The sequence below is a fragment of the Hypomesus transpacificus genome, chromosome 15 (assembly GCF_021917145.1).
Source record: "Hypomesus transpacificus isolate Combined female chromosome 15, fHypTra1, whole genome shotgun sequence".
NCBI classification, from domain to species: domain Eukaryota; kingdom Metazoa; phylum Chordata; class Actinopteri; order Osmeriformes; family Osmeridae; genus Hypomesus; species Hypomesus transpacificus.
In genome coordinates, this window is record NC_061074.1 from 6780254 (window position 1) to 6797486 (window position 17233).

The 17233-nt window shown below is 51.0% G+C and overlaps 1 protein-coding gene across 1 annotated transcript; it reads left to right on the forward strand.

Annotated features, from left to right (window-relative positions):
• Positions 1-281: 281 nt before the first annotated feature.
• numbl (NUMB like endocytic adaptor protein) lies at positions 282-14951 on the forward strand. Its single transcript, XM_047036426.1, is given in 10 exon segments — positions 282-550; positions 5559-5709; positions 6798-6872; positions 8221-8295; positions 9379-9519; positions 10175-10385; positions 10519-10788; positions 11681-11863; positions 11956-12521; positions 12523-14951. Coding segments are annotated over 10 exon segments (2274 nt in total). The 5' UTR covers positions 282-509; the 3' UTR covers positions 13084-14951.
• Positions 14952-17233: the final 2282 nt, after the last annotated feature.

The window sequence follows — 17233 nt, forward strand, 5'->3', positions numbered from 1 at the left end:
TCTCCTTTTCACTAACTCTCGCTCTCGTTCCCTCCATCGCTCGTTGTCTCGTCCTCCCTGCTCTCCTCTCATCCGCGATTTGGGAGATTCTGAAACGGAAACGTCCAGCTTACTGACTCCTCAGACCGGACAACTGTTGTGTGTCTTTCTCTGGAAGTGCGTGTGTCTCTGTGTATATAGGCACCCCCCCCCCCCTACACACACAGAGGGACAGTGGGGTGTTTACGCTGGCTGTGTGTGTAAAGGTAGGCTGCATGTGTCTGTGTGTGTGTGTGTCAACACGGGCGGTCGCCTTCTCCAAGTTAATCTCTTAAGAAGAGGTGGGGCTCTCTCCTCTCTCAGCGATCCCTCGCTCCAAGCTGGTTTTCATCACGTCCTCTCTGCGTCGACTGCACCATTCTCTCCATCGCTCTGCTCTCTCAGCTGCCCATCGTCCTCTCTCCATCTCTCCTTCCTCTGCCCTCGCTCGCTCTCTCTCTCTCTCTCTCCGCCGCTCTGTCCGCTCTGACATGAGCTCCAGCTGTGAGATGGGGGAGGCCATCGAACTCAGGTGAGTTTGCAGCTGGGAAGGGTGTGTATGTGTGTGTTCATGTTTGTAGGTTTGTGCACAGATGTGTGTGTGTGAGTTATTTTTTGTGACAAGTGGGTCAACTGTTGAGTTAGTCTCTGTAGTACGCTGGACTAGTTTTCCTGCACAACTACAGGGGTTGACCCTGTTTCTGCTAGCTAGCTGCTCCCACAAGTCAATACCAGTCTACTCAGGGGTTAGCTGTAGCATGCTAGCATTGGCTGTTAGCAGTATACTGTTGGTTCTGGGTTAGTGCGCTAGCTTTAGCATTAGCATTAGGCTGCTGGTTCTGGGTAAGTGTGCAATCTGGCTGTTGATTCTGAGTTGGTGCACTAGCTTTAGCATCAGGTTTCTGGCTCTGGTGATTTCAGCAGCTGGCAAATCTGATGGACCATGGAGAGTGTATCCACCGGATCATACACGCTAATAGTCTTAGCAGCTGCATTAGCCTAGCATCCATATGGAGAGGATTACTGACCACACCCGTGATACACACACAGCTCAGCGACATTTGTTTATGCAGGAGAAGAGAGAGTTTGTGTGTGTGTGTGTGCCATGGCATGCTTTAGGGATGTCTTCATGACAAAGAGACGTTACTGAAGCTCTGGGGCCAAGCCAAGCCTAGCAGGAGGGTGGGACTGTTTTGGCGAAACTCACTTTTCTTTTCTCAGCGAAAAAGGGAAAAAAAGGAGAATGCTGTTAGACGTGCTTCGTGATTTCCTGTGAAATAATGAGTGGGAGAAAGAAAGAGAGAGAGTGAAAGAGAGAGAAAGTGAAGTGTGAGAGAGGGAGGTGAGAGGAGAGAAGAGAGGAATATGGGAGAGAGGAGTGAGAGAGGGAGACAAGAGGACAGGGGGATATGGGAAAGGGGAAAAGGTGATATTTGCGCTGTTAGAGAGCTCAACAGGGTCTGCATGATGTCATGGCTGCCTCCTGAGTGTTATACTTTGTTCATGCACGTTTGTGTGTGCGGGTGAGTGTGTTTGTGTGTGCACATCAATTCTGCATCAGGAACTTAGGGTTGGAAAAACATAATTAGCACACAGATACAAAGACACGCACACACACTCTTTTTCACACAACCTTTTCCTCTTTCACACACACACACTCACACACACACACACACACACACTCACACACACTCACACACACACCCACACACCAGACGCACAAGCTGCTGTGCCCGCTCTGCCCGCTCTGCCTGTCCTGCCCGCTGCTTCAAGGGCACAGGGGGATTTAAGAGTTTTCTTGTTAATCTCCAGGTTGGAACAGACACACACACACACACTCATACAACACCACACTTCACTGTGGTGGACATACAGACAGTAGTATTGGTAGAGGAAGATGAGATAATGAGATCAGGAGTATAGAGATGGAAATAGACCCTAGGGGCAAAGGTGTGTGTCCATGATGAGTCATGGTGTTCACAGAGCAGTTGGTTGGTGAGTAAAGCAGATGTTTTGATTACGAATGCCAGTGAATCACAGACTTCAGATTCTCTAGTCTTCTGTCTTCATATTGGAGACCTGCCGTACACACACACACAAACACACACACACACACTGCTAGCAGTTGTATGTGTTTAGTATGAGGTGCAACTGTAGATGCAGTGTCAGGTGTGGTCTAGATATGTCTGAAGGCAGAGATCTACAAACTGATGCCTTGTCCCACCTGTTGTTGTGACGATTGCTCCCTAGTAACATTGGAATGGAATCCCAGAGTGCACTGGTGCAGGGGTCAAGGGTCAGAAGTCAGGCTCATTATGCCAACCCACCAGTCCTGATCACTAATTGAATTTGTCCTGACCTCCTTCCCAGAAGCCTCTTGGGGCCTAATATCATTATGGGCCGGAGGAAAGGCATGGTGTGTTTGTGTGTGTGTGTGCGTATGCCCCTGTTGAAATCGAATTAGGTGTTGGGAAATAACTGTTATTAGACATCTATAAGGAAACAGGTCTGTGTGAGTGTGGGAGGGGGGGGGGGAGAGTGGGAGGAGGATAGGGAGAGTGAGAGTGAGGAGTAGGTATAAATAGGTACATGAGTAAGAGATCGATGGGAAGATGTGTGTATTGGTGTATTTCTGCTGTAGATTGTGATACTAGTTTGGGTTAGTGTAAACTGGGGGCACTAGCAGGCTCAGGATATACGTGTGTGTGTGTGTGTGTGTGTGTGTATATCTTAGAATAGGGAACAGCTGGTTCCTGAGGGCTGCCACACTCTGCCAGTACAAACAACTTGTCAAACTGCTGTCCAACACTGAGCTAACACAGTCAACACACACACACACACACACACACACACACAGTGCATACAGGTTTGAGAGAAAGCTAATAGTTTAGTCTGTATAGACTAGAGCTCATTTCACCAGTAGAACGGTCAGGGCAGGTCAGAGTAGATTCATGGCAGGGTAAATATATAACTGACCCATAGCCAACAGAGGAGGGAGAGGAAGAGTAGGGTTATTGGAGGGGAAGAAGGAGTGGAACGAGGATGGAGAGAATGAGAGGAAGATGGTGTACATCTGGTTGCTATAGTACATGGATTGATTTGGGAAAACTCTTTCCTAATGTAAAGTGCTGAAGATGTTTTTGAGAATGGAGAGAAAGATGGACAAAGAAGAATGGGACAGATCAAATTATATTACTAAATTTGATTTATAGGTTATTGTAAAGTTGTTTTGGTCCCACTCTTTCTCTCTCTCTCTCTCTCTCTCTCTCTCTCTCTCTCTCTCTCTCTCTCTCTCTATCTCTCTATCTCTCTCTCTGTCTCTGTCTCTCTCTCTCTCTGTGTAAAACTGTGAACTCCAGCTGTCTCTCATCGGGAGGTGAGCTCATAGCAGTGTGATGGAAGGCTTTGCTATTTTGTTGCTTGATGGGACATGAACCTGTGTATGCCTGTGTGTGTGGACTGTTTTGTGCAGATCGGGGCTGAGGTCAATGCTGGGGAAGGGACTGGGGCCAAGGCTGGGGCTGGGATAGAACTGAGGCCGGGGCTGGGATGGAACTGAGGCCGGGGCTGGGATAGAACTGAGGCTGGGGCTGGGATGGAACTGAGGCTGGGGCTGGGATAGAACTGAGGCTGGGGCTGGGATGGAACTGAGGCTGGGGCTGGAATAGAACTGAGGCTGGGGCTGGGATAGAACTGAGGCTGGGGCTGGGGCTGGGATGGAACTGAGGCTGGAACTGAGGCTGGGTCTGGATCTCTCCTCTGGGGAAAACTGTCAGAAGGAGGCTCAACTCTAAAACACTGTGACCCCAATCAGAGTAGAGAACTGAGAGATAGAAATGAAAAGATCTTTCTCCTCCTTGTTCTCTGTTCCTCTGTGGTTTTGTCCTGTTTTTTCTTTCCTCTCCCACTTCCTCTCTGGATCCTCTCTCCTCTCCCACTTCCTCTCTGGATCCTCTCTCCCTCACTTCTCCTCCCTCGCCTGCTCTTTTCTCTCTTTGCTTTATCATGTCCCACTTTTTCAGTACTGCTAACTCTTTCTCTCCATCATTCTGTTGTTCTGCCTCTCTGCTTCTCCCCCCCCCCACCCACACACACTCACACTGGAGCTCTCCCTCACCTCCTCTCTTCTTCCTTATAATGATTCCCTGCTCTCTCCTCCCCCGGCATTTACCCCCCATGCCCTGCCCCTCCCTGGTTGTCTGTCACCAGAAGTGTTCCTGCCCCCCAAGCTCCATGGGCAGGCTCCAGACAGGTGCCAGGCAGTTGGCACAGTGCCCGGGCCTACACACACAAACACACATGCACACTTACACACTTATACAAGCGTGCCTTGCTGTCTACTATGCCCCCTAAGGGACCTGCAAACTGGCAGGGGTCCATACCAACCATGCCAGCAATGCCAGGGATGAGTAAGGCCACTCAGAGCTCTTTTAGAGACGTGTGTAATCAAGTATGAATGCGTGTGTGTGTGTGTGTGTGTGCGTGTAAGGCGACACGCGTGGCTAACGAGCACTTGCTCTGGGCTGTGTCTCACACCTGTTACCCTTGATGTGGTAGAGATTATGGGAAGCTGTGGGTGTGTGTGTGTGTGTGGGGGGGGGGGGGGGGGGGTAGATATCATGGCCATGATATAAGGGAAGTATTGAGGATCACTAGTACCTCTACCTTCAGACGTTGGATTAGTTCAGCTCAGAGCCCTGGAAAGATGCCCTCCCACTCCAACAGACGGTAAGATGACTGGCTGGATGGTCTGAGGAACATGGAGAGGCAGCATTCAAACGAGAGAGAGGATAGAGAAGCGAGGAGCCAGAGCGACAAGGGGGGAGATTGGAAGGAGAGAAGAGGGGAGTGAGGGATATAGAAAGAGACAGTGAACTAAGAGGAGAGGGGAATGAGAAAGAGAAAGAAGGCAGGGAGGGAGAGAAGGAGGGATATTTTTCTGGCTTAGTACTCCTAGTTGAAGAGCGAAACAAGGATGTGATGCATGAAAACTGTCATTAGCATATTTAAACAGGTTGTTGTTTTGATAGTGTCATGTCTCATTATGCTGGTGGCTTACATTACCAGCACAAAGCAGGCCAGTGGATGTCCTAATTATGATATGGGGGAAGAGTGTGTCTGTGTGTGTATTTGTTTTTACATATCTGTGTGGATACTTACACGGTGTGTGTGTGTGTGTTTACAGTGCTCACAGTGGCTCTGTGCTGGGTTCAAAGTGAACCATCTGGGTTCGGTTGGCACCACAACAGAACATTCTTTCCTCTAGTGTCTAGAGGAGGAGGGGGGGGGGGGGGGTAGATTGCTCGTGGCTCTGATTGGACAAAACATACACCCCATAAATCTGCAGTAATGGGTTAATAAATAGGGGTGAGGATGATGATGTGGAAGATCCTAATGAGGAGGTGGATGATGGTGAAGAGGATGATAAGTGCTTCATCTACCCCATCTCACCTTCCTCTGCCCAACCTCAAACCCACCCTAAGGGTGCCACACTCATTCTAACCCCCCCCCTCTCTCTCTCTCCCTCTGGGTTTCCGTAGTAACAGGGAGCCAGAGACCCCGGAGATGAACAAGCTACGCCAGAGCCTGCGGAGGAAGAAGCCCAGCTACGTCCCAGAGGCCAGCAGACCGCACCAGTGGCAGGCTGACGAGGAGGCCGTCCGCAGGGGCAAGTGCAACTTCCCTGTCAGGGTAAGGACCAATCACACTAACCACCTTAACCTGACCTTGAACAGACCTTAACCTGCCATCAACCTCAACTCAGCCTGACTGGGATCTGACCAGGGACCAATCAGATACCCAACACAATAACTAGAAACACAACCACGACTTATACAACCACTCCACCACGACGCACACAACCGCACAGCTTCCCAGGGAGGGAGGGAGGGAGGGAGGGAGGGAGGGAGGGAGGGAGGGAGGGAGGGAGGGAGGGGAGGGGAGGGGAGGGGAGGGGAGGGGAGGGGAGGGGAGGGGAGGGGAGGGGAGGGGAGGGGAGGGGAGGGGAGGGGAGGGGAGGTAAAGAGACAGAAGGGGGTGAGAGACACAGGGGTGGGAAATGAGGTCAGAAAGAGAGACAGGGATGATGGTGGTCAGAGAGAGGGAGGAACAGTGGTGAAAGAGAGAGAGAGAGCAGAAATACAAGGGGGCAATCGATGTGGGAGGGAAGAGAGATGTATAAAATGAGAGGGAGAATAGAGGGGAGAGAGAATGACGGGGAGAAAGAAAGCAAGAGAGGGAGGGTTTTTCTAATGGAAAATACCCCTGCTGGCATGCTGTGCTGCAGAGAGCCAGCAGATAAATTAACAGTAAAGTGGAACTAGCTCCAGGAGTCAATACTGTGGCATGGTCTACCCCTCCTTCTCTCTCTTTCTCTCTCGTGTCCCATCTCTCCTCGTCTCTCTCGCTCACTCAATCTTCTGAAGCTAACTCACGTCTACAGGTCTGCACCAAATATGGAAAAGGATGACACACATGCACACACACACACATATGATGAAAGCATTCTTTCTCTGAGGCTAAGAATAAACTCAGTAAAAGGTAGAGAAATACCTTTTTCTGCACTATCTTTCCCTCTCTAACCTCGGTTTTCTCTGCTTGGTTAGCTCCGGCTAGATGGGGATGTCTCAAAGGGCTTCTTCTGTTCTTCACTCCCCTCTTCTCCACTCCTTTCCTCACCCCCTCCTCTTCCTCTCTTTCTCTTCAGTATTATGTCTACCATTCAAATCAATAAGGGCAGTGTTTTATTCTGCCCCCCCCCCCCCCATCCTTCTCTGCAGTACCTGGGCCTGGTGGAAGTGGAGGAATCCAGAGGGATGCATGTCTGTGAGGAGGCCGTCAAAAAGCTCAAAGTTGTGAGTATCTCTCCATAGATCTTTTTCTCTCTTATCCCTCCCTCCCTCCCGCGATTTCCTGTCTCTTTCCTCCTCCTCTCTAACCCCCTGCTGGGGCCTCACAGATGTGGAGCTGCACATCTATCTATTTATCGCAGGCCTCCTGCTTCCGTCCGTCCCTCCCTCCATCTACCCTTCTTCCCCTCGCTGGTGCTCGGCCCCCTGGGAAGACAGGCTCGCCAGGGACCGTGCGAACAGTGTGACATGGTCACACACACACACAAAGATAAACAGACACACACCCTCTCCCGGGCTACACTCTATGGAACATTTAGATTGGCAGGAGGATGCTAGTGGAGGTCCAGCGGGCCCCCAGGCATCCCCCCCCCTCCCCCTAGGGGAAGCAGAGGGTCAGAGAGGGCCTGGACACCCCCAGTTTAGAGCCATCTCCCCTCCCATCACCCCCCCAGGAGCAGCCTGGAGACAGAGCCTCTGTTCTGCTGCCTGCATGTTTATTACTTCATGTGATGCTCCATCTCTCTATTCTGTCTCTCTATTCGATCCCTCTTTTCCATCCCTCTTTTTCATCCCTCTATTCTGTTCTTCTGGCTTTGTCCACTGCTCAGCAAGATGACTGTGCGTGTTTGTGTGTATTTATTTGTGTGAGTGTGTTTATATGCGTTTCAGATTTTTCCTCCTCATCAGCATGTCTGCCCCCTCTGCTATTTCAATTCTCCACTTCCTTCATCCCTCGCTCCCCGCACTCATCCCACTTGTCATTTCATTCCCTCTTTTATGTTCCCACCCACCCTCCCTCCCTCCCTCCCCCTCTCTCCTGGGTTGCAGTGATGCCCGTCTGTTCCCAGCCGGCCATGGTCACTCTGCTCTACTCACACTCCCCTTCTCCTCACTCCATCATCCTTTCATCAACTCCTCACTTTTCATATGCTTGTCTCCTGTCATCCTTTCACCGTTCTCTCTGCAGAACTCACCCACTTTGTCATGCTTTTATTTCCCGCAAGTCTCCCTGTGCCCCCCCCCCCCCCACACACACACACTCACTCCCCTCTCCCCCTCCTTCTCTCTTACACACGCAGTGTGTCATGCAGGCAGGCAGTGCCGGTACTGTATTATTGAGTGGGTATTTTTAGTACTGCTGTTGTGGTGCTGGGTAGTGCCCTCCTCTGGAGAGCCCTGGGGTAGTGCCAGCTGGCTCCCCCTGACCATGCCCCCTCCCCCCTGCTAGCCCCTCAGCCCTGCAGCCTCCCTCACACCCAGCTTTAAACACCCTACTGCTACGGGCTAGCTGCAGTAGGGAGTAAGGCACTGTGTGATAGATTCAAGTCTAACTCTCTCTCTCTCTCTCCAGAGTGGTAAGAAGACAGTCAAAGCCGTCCTGTGGGTTTCAGCAGATGGACTCAGGGTGGTGGATGACAAAACAAAGGTAGGTGTGTGTGTGCGAGTGAACTGCCCAGTCTGGTCCTATGTTGATGATGTCAGCCCTGCGGGGCAGGAGCAGAAGGAGCCCCACGCGGGTGTTCCTGCCGTGCCTGATGAGCTTGTTGATCCGCCAGGGTGACAGGAGGAGGCTTTAGATTGAAAGGCTGGAGCTGGGGGGGGGGGGGGGGACAGACAGGAACACACACACACATAGACACACTAAAAGAGACAGTAGAGTGAAGAACAAGGGTCTTACAGAGCACTCTTCTTGTTTCCTGTGTGGTGACACATAACCCCCTCCTCTCTCCCTCAACTCCCTTATCCTCCTCTCTCCTCCGTTTACCGACAACCTCCCTCCTCCTCCCCTCTTCCTTTAAGCCTCTCTGTCTTTGAGTCAGCAACGTCCGTAAAACCCTCATCACCCCACCCCACCCCCACTCCCTTCTCTTTCTACTATGACCCCCTCATTCTTTACTCTTCTACACCCCCCTCCCACACCATGCTACCATTTCAGCTCGAGTCACTGGCCCCCTCCTAATGACATAACTCCTCAAATAAACGTCAACAGACACAGACATTACCCAGAACTCTGCACCTTAACCTCCACCCACCACAACCCTGACACACATGCACTTCCATCACTCTCTCTCTTTCTCCTTACACACACACACCTACACACACACACACACACACACACACTCAGCCCTCCCTCTGTCCCCTCTCCCAGACTCTTACATGAACAGTCTGTCACCTCTGAACTAGTCTGCCTTCATCCACTAATTGGCCCGCCATGAATGAACTGATCTAACCCTCCCTTCTTATCATTTTTTCTCCTCCCTCACCCTCCTCAGAGAGAGGGGAGGAAGGAAGTGCGTGTGTGGAATCCCACTTTTGTCTCTCTGTCCATTCATCCACTTCCCTCGCTTGTTTCCCAACAAGGGCGGGGGGGGGGGTACCTATAGGTTACAGTCAGACAAGGTCACCAGGACACCACAACCCTCATTTCTAACCTGAGGTCTCTCTCCATCTCTCTCTCTGTCTGTATCTCTTTGTTTGTCTCTCTCCATCTCTCTCTTCCTCCCCCCAGGATCTCATTGTGGACCAGACCATAGAGAAGGTGTCGTTCTGTGCTCCAGATCGTAACTATGACAAGGCCTTCTCCTACATCTGCCGTGACGGCACCACCCGACGGTGGATCTGTCACTGCTTCATGGCACTCAAGGACTCGGTGAGCTCATGCACACACACACACACACACACTCACTCATTCATGGTCACACAAGCACAGACACACACAAACTTCAAGCATACACATACATGGCATCATGTAGACATACATGCAGACGTACATGCAGTGTATGCATGTACACACACACTTGCAGCGATACTGTACACACAGATGAATAATCCAGGGTATGCAGGCAGAGCCTCCAGGGATTAACGGCAGGATTACTGCCTGGGCTGGGTCATTTATTCCCAATCTCTACTCTTGGGTCATTTACTTCCAATCTGTATGGAGAGAGAGATGGATAGAAGAGAGGGAAAGAGATAGAGGGAGCGTAATGAGACTGTAACAGAAGGGCCCAAAGTAGCTTCTCTCAGCAGGGCTTCTGTGATGCTGGTCATTGTTCATCTCCTGGTGTGTAGGAAAGACTGTTGAGATAAAGCCTAGGTATACTCCAAAGCATCAGAAAAGGATGCTCATTAAACCATCTGCTTTACATCAGTCCAGTATTGAGAATGACTGGCCTCTTCATGTGTTATGGTGACTGTCCACCGGGTGGCGATGAGCCACGAGATATGTTAAGGTCAGCGTTGGTCACCAATGGTTATTGATCTGCCCAGTATTGATAAAGGCTGCGGTTGCGCCTCCCATCCACCAGGGGGAGAGACTGAGCCACGCTGTGGGTTGTGCATTTGCGGCCTGCCTGGAGAGGAAGCAGCGAAGGGAGAAGGAGTGTGGCGTCACGGCTTCCTTCGACGCCAGCCGCACCTCCTTCGTACGCGAGGGCTCCTTCCGTGTCAACTCTTCCTGCAGCCAGCAGGGCAGCGACCGCGATGACATCATGAAGCAGCTGCAGGAGAAAAAGAAAGGTGAGGAAGACTCTGGTTCCCAGAATGCCTCGGTCTAAGGGAAGTAGTCCATAGTCCCAGACCGGGCCTAATCTGTCATAGCAATCCTCTGGTACAGCCATCTTAATCCCTGTCGGGTCCTGTCTCCCCCCAGACACCCCCTGTGCCATCCCCGCCCTCCCTCCTGGCTCCGCCTCCCCCCCAGAGAGTGCGGCCTCTCCCGTGGAGCGGGCGGAGCCTGGCGGCCCTCGCGCCATCCCTCGCCGCCACGCCCCCATCGAGCAGCTGGTCCGCCAGGGCTCATTCCGGGGTTTCCCCGCCCTCAGCGGGAAGAACTCGCCATTTAAACGCCAGCTGTCGCTTCGCCTCAACGACCTGCCCTCCACCCTGCAACGCAAGACTGACTTCCAGACAAAGAATCCTGGTGAGCATGTTCACCTGGACTTGTGTGTGTGTGTATGCGTGTGCACACATACACACACACACACACACACATGTACACACACACACACATACACAATCAATGCCTCTGCTTTCCCAGTTCCTGGGTTTTCTGAAGGAACAATGCAGGTATTGATTTAGTATTGATTGTGTTATCCAGGCAGGCAGGCTGTCTGGGCCTCAGAGAAACTCTGGAAACACACTCACTCCCCTCATAGTCAAGGCCATAGCAGTAGAGTGTGAGACTTACAGCTGTGCCTCAGGAAAGACCAGAGAGAGATAACAGAAGAGGAGCAGAAGGCTCTGCTCTCTCCAGAGAGACATGCATCTGCCTCTATGGGAGGAGAGGAGAGGAGAGAGGAGACGAGCAGAGAGAAAGGGCAAGGAGAGAGAGGAGAGGAGAGAGGAGACGAGCAGAGAGAAAGGGCAAGGAGAGAGAGGTAGAGTGCAGCTGGATGGCACACAGCTGCACTCCTAAGAATCACAGAGCTTTACTCTTTCATTCTCTGTCCATATCCCACTCAGCCCCCTCTCACCCTGACTCCCTTCTTCTCTCTCTCTCTCTCTCTCTCTCTCTCTCTCTCTCTCTCTCTCTCTATCTATCTCTCTCTCTCTCTCTCTCTCTCTCTGGCTTAGCTCAGTAAGGGATAGGACAGTGATAGGGGAATTAAATGTCTAATCTATTTATAGCAGCTGGCCAGGGTCAGGTTGGCCTGCTGTGTTGCACCATTGATCTGCAGCAGTGTTGCTGTGCTGCACACACCACAGGCCCTGAGATGCTCCTGGTCTGCTCTGTGTTCAAATCATTCGTGAATGTCTGACTTGATGCTAACCACCACCCCCCCCCCCCTCCCCTCCCCTCTTTCTCCCTCTAGTCCCAGAGCTGGAGCTGTCTGTGCCGGGGGAGGCCGATGGCATCAACGCTCTCTGTAGCCAGATCAACACGTCCTTCACCAAGCCCTCCCAAGAGCTGTTCTCCAACCCCCACTCCTCGGCCAACGGTGTGCCAGCCTGCAGTGTGCCCCCCGCCCTGCCCCCCCCGCCTGCTCCACTGCAAGGTACCTCACCACACTTCCCTCCACTTTCACTCAAATTCACTGTGTTTTCCGTCCTTCTCTTGTGACTCACTTCCTGTTCCTCTCCCTCCCAGCTACTTCTTCCTGGGTGCAGGCGGAGCCTCCGATCCAGTCCCCGCCCCCCATGACCGTACACGGGGGCGGACACAGGAGGACACCGTCCGAGGCCGAGCGCTGGCTGGAGGAGGTCGCAAAGGCTGTCAGGGCCCAGCAGCCAACCCCGCCCCCAACCCTGGCCCCGCCCCCCTCCCAGCCTGCCCCGCCCATTCCCATCATTCCTGGCCCTCCAGGATCGGCTATGTTAGTTCCTCCTATCTCACTTCCTCCTATGTCACTTCCCTCCATGTCAGCATCTCCTATGTCACTTCCTCCCATGTCACTTTCTTCAATGTCAAGCGCCCCTATGTCAGGTGCCCCTATGGCTGTGTCCCTTATGTCTTGTGCCAGCATGTCTAATCCACCCATGCCAGTCCCCATGTCCCTTCCTTCCATGCCAGGGGCACCAATGTCTGGCCCTCCCATGTCCCTGCCCTCCATGACAGTCCCCTCCATGTCTGGGCCCACAATGACCGGTGTGCCCCTCCTCGGTGCCCCCCTGCCAAGCTCCATGCCTCTCTTCCCCCTGGCGTATGATGCCACCCCCGGCTCCAGGGAGTCTCTACGGTCAGCCGCCACTCCAGCCTGCATTCGTGCAGAGCTACATCCCCGGGCTGGCCAGCAGCATGACCTACCCCAACAGCAGTGTCCCCGTGGTGGGCATCACACCCTCCCAGATGGTCGCCAACGTCTTCTCGGTGGGTGGGGCCTCCATGTGCGTGACCGGAGGCAAAACGGGCGTACTCGGCAGTGTCGGGCATCACCATGGCTACCCTAGCTCCGCCCCTCATACGAGCGGGTTTCCCACACCGCCTTTCGGAGCCCCGCCCACCATGAACGGGCTGGCTCCCAGCCTCCCTGTGTCCTCCGCATCCAGCGGCGTTATGGTCATGCAGAACGGCAGCGTTTCAAGCAACGGCGGCTGCAGTACTAGTGGTTGGCCACAGGAGGCGCTGCAGCCCACCCCGGCTACAGGGGAAGCAGACCGGTTTGAGGCTAAGTGGGCTGCCCTGGAGACCAAGACGCCGCCACCGTCACAGCAGCCAAAGGCGGCACCCAACCCGTTCTCGAACGACCTGCAGAAGACCTTTGAGATTGAGCTTTAACCAGGCGAGCCGAAGCCTTGGCCTGGTGATTACTGCTGCTGTCAGACTCTCCTCAGGCCAGACCTGACTGGACCTCCTCCCCTCTTTTTTCTCCCCTCCCTTCGCCTCATCCTTCCAACCATCGCTGGACTCTTCTCTTCTTCCTCAATTCTCCTTTCTTGTCATCCCCCTCTCAATCCATTCCCCTGACCCTGTGCTTAGCTTCAGATAGCTTCTCCTGTTTGGCTGTCATCAGGCTCAGGTCTAAAGAAGAGGAGGAAGAGGAGCCGGAGAACACAAAAACATCCAAGTGAGAATAAGCCAATAAGCAGAGAGAGACCTGACTAACTGGCCAATGATAGGGTTCAAATTAAAGACCTCTCACCCAAAAGGATGATGACCAATAAGAAGATTTATTTGAATGATGGACAAAACAGTTTATTTATTTGTTTGTAATATTTGATTTTAACAAGTTTAAATTATATTTTGAAAGAGGTTATTTTAAAACAGTGTTTGTTTTCCCTGTATTTATTTTTGTTGAACTGGATCAAGGAAGGGAAACAAATGCTGGGATTGGACAATGAGGTGAAGTGGAGAGGGGGGTATTGTGGGAATATGAGTCACTAAATGAATGACTGTCTAATTGCAGCCATAATGTCGTGACCGCTAATTCAATCCAGAGCAGTGTATGATGTGTGTGGGAGAGAGTGTAAATAGCATGCCTTCACCCTCAATTTATTACCCCTCATGTCAATCTGCCCCTGGAAGTATTTGTCCCCAGGCTGCAGATGACCCTGCTCTGGGACCTTGCAGGGCTGAAACACAGGGCTCTATCAGGGGTTGCTCTCTGGAAATATGGATCTCAAGACTTCCGCAACACTGCAAAACTCTGGAACTCTCTGGAACCGACTGAAACACTCTGGAACACTACGGAACACTCCAGAACACTTGTTACCACAGGGATCACTCCAGAACACTGTGTAACTGTGTGGCACTATGGTGCACTACATTCCAGCATTGATAAATCAATATAACTGGAGTCAGATACAGGGTGGTCACCTGGCCAAGGGGGGTCAGCAGGACTGGGGGCTGGGCCCCGCTCCAGCAGGCTGAGGATGGGCAGGGTGGTGTATGCTGTCATGGAGCAGACAAGGGACAAAGCACAGACCTAGAGGGAGAGTGAATGCATGACATATGGGAGAAAAAGAAAACTGAATGTGAGTAAGGGATGCGGAGATGGCATACTTTTAAAGAATTGAGTTTGTGGAAGTTAGAATCATGGAGAATCATGGGATTGGAAGGAGAGAGAGGAGGAGGAGTGTGTGGTTAGGTCCAGGTGAGAACAGGGTTGACTCACATCAACAACAGAATGAACAGAATGAAGGGAGGATGAGTAGATGGAAGAAAGACTTTTAAATTCATAATCTTCCTGGTTCTCTAGTAATTAACTTGTCATGACCTAATCAGCCAATCAGATCTTTTCCTGTGACACAATATTTATTTTTGATTGGCCCAAAGAAAGCCCCACTCTGTGGGGCCCATGTATTTGTTTTGGACCAATCAGTTGTCCTCTTAAAGAGAAATCCCTCCCTCTCCCTTCTCTCTATAGGAGGAAGACGTAGTCACTCATGAAATGGATGTTTTTATTTCTCTAATCCCACAAAGGATCCCACTTTTGCACGCTCCTCAAAATTAAAACATGTAGATCGATTATGTTGAAAATAAGCAAACTAAGGTACCTCATAAACGTTGATTGTAAACCATAGCTTAGTCGTTAACGAACCAGTGGAGTTTATTTTTAATCTTTATTTACAGAATTTTGTATTTAAACCTACATATTTGTATTGTAATTACATTGTACAAAGATAAATAAATACAGTAATATAATATTAAAACTCCACCTCTGCCTCCATGTTTTTCTGCTCTGTCTAATAAGTGCTTGGTTCAGTCATAATCTCCCTGGAGATCAGGACCAGCGTGTCAGATGCTGCGGGCTTCTGGAGTTCCAGGATCTAAACATGAACTGCAGCTTATTTCAGTCCACAGGGTGAAATATCTTTCCTCCATATCAATGTGCTCCTTTCCATCAGTACCTTGACACCCTCACATGCTGTCTCTAGCATGGGTGTGTTATGGTGGGGTTCTACTTAGAATTAGCATCATCTGGTATCGTTTTAAGACTGAGCAGCTTTCTATTCCTCGGGAGTGACTGCTGTCTCGCCTTTGGATCCTGTTCACCAAACCTGATTGTCTCAGAAAACATGAAAGAATTCTCCCCTCAATGAACCCAATGACCCCTGGCGTCAAACACACACACACGCACACACAGACTGTTTCTCTATTCCTACCCCACCCCCCCCCCCTCTCTCTCTCTCTCTCTCTCTCTCTCTCTCTCTCTCTCTCTGTTGGAGCAGCTTTGCTGCTCAGAAAGGGGCAGGGGCAGGGGGGTGGTGGGGGCTAAGCTCAGGTCACTAATGTGAGCAGACAAGGCCTCTCTTAAACTCTGGGCCGTGAGAAAGAGGCCTACCACACTGAGCTTGACTCCTGCTAGCAGTAACTCTGCCGCCATTGTCCTGCTGCTGTTTGAGTCAGGGAATGGAGGAGGGGATGGGAGGGAGGGGAAGGGAGGAGGGAAGAGAGAAGAAACAAGGATGTTAGAGGAGAGGGGATGAGGGTGGTAAGAGTGAGCCCCACAGCACTTGAGTCATGTTGGTAGTAACTCTGCTGCTATTATCCTGGCCCTGTTAGTCAGGGAGGAGAGGAGAAAGGAAGACTGGAGAGGAGAGAAGAGCGGGTGGAGGAAAGGAGAGCGAGAGACAGACCAGGTTTATGGTCAGGGTCATTTAGAGAGGCCATTGAGATTGACAGTAAGATAAAGAGAGAGGGGCAAGGAGAGAACAAGGACACAAACAACCATATACTGTGCCCTAAACTGTAATATGATACAGTTACCATGGACACACCAATGACAGGAGTAATTTATAAACATGTCCAAAAGTGCTGGAGTAAACAGAACAGACTCCATACATAAAGATGAAACTGGAGCTGTAAAACACAACACCTGCCCAGTATAGTGACAGTATACAAGTGAACTCCTGCTATTGTCAGTCAACAGGTGTAACTAGTTTCTCACCTGAGAAGCTGCAAGAAGACAGGCAGGATATAATGCCTGGCAGGATATAATGCCTGTATGATTGAGAATCTCAAAAAAAGAAGTAATAAGTCTTCAGTGTGTATTATTTTCTTTACCTTGAAGGTTTTCCTGACTGAGATAATCTCTGGAAAGTGATTAATCTCACAGATGCTCAGATTAGCACCCATGGGGAATGTTTACTGTACATGGTTTAACTGTTAACTATCGGACACGCTACAGTGAGCTTCCTGATGGATGTCTAGCTGCACTGCTGAGGCTGTGTGTGTGTGTGTGTGTGTGTGTGTGTGTGTGTGTGTGTGTGTGTGTGTGTGTGTGTGTATAATGGCTTCTGCGTAGGCTGTAGGATGAGTAGATAATGACACACTCTCACCCACTCAATACGCCTCCTCTTTTCACTGCTATTATCCTCAGATCAGCAGTAGGGCTCTACCGCTGCCGTACTCTGTCGGGACAGTGAACGTCGTCCTTATAGGACCACAAACCAACTGGTTCTTCTCATAGAACCACAAACCAAGGGCTTCTTTCGTTGTTTCTGGGTAAATCCCTCTGGAGAACTTCTCAGAATGATGCATATTTGGTTATTGATAGAACCATTCATTCAACACCGGGCTCTGGCAGGATTCATCCACCAGCCACGGAAAACAGCCCTTAATTGGATGTTCAGAAGAACCCTCTCCAGTACCTTTCTCTAAGAACGTCTGACCTGTTCCCATTAACATGGTCCCATTCACAGCTCTTTCCACTCCAGGTTTAGCAGCAGGAAACAATAACAGGATCTGGCTAAGAACAATGAATTCTAGACTAGGCTAATCACCAAGGATGCTTGGCTAAGTGCTCACCTTGCACCAGACCTCAAGTACTTTAGGTAAAAGGGAGTAATTACACTGATAAATTACATGTGGTGGATATTGATTAGTGCAGCAGTTAGCTTATTGTTCCACCCCTTTAGAGAGCTGGAAATGATGCTAGCACACCATGAGGAGAAGCTGGCCAGAGACAGGGACTGGACTGGGACTA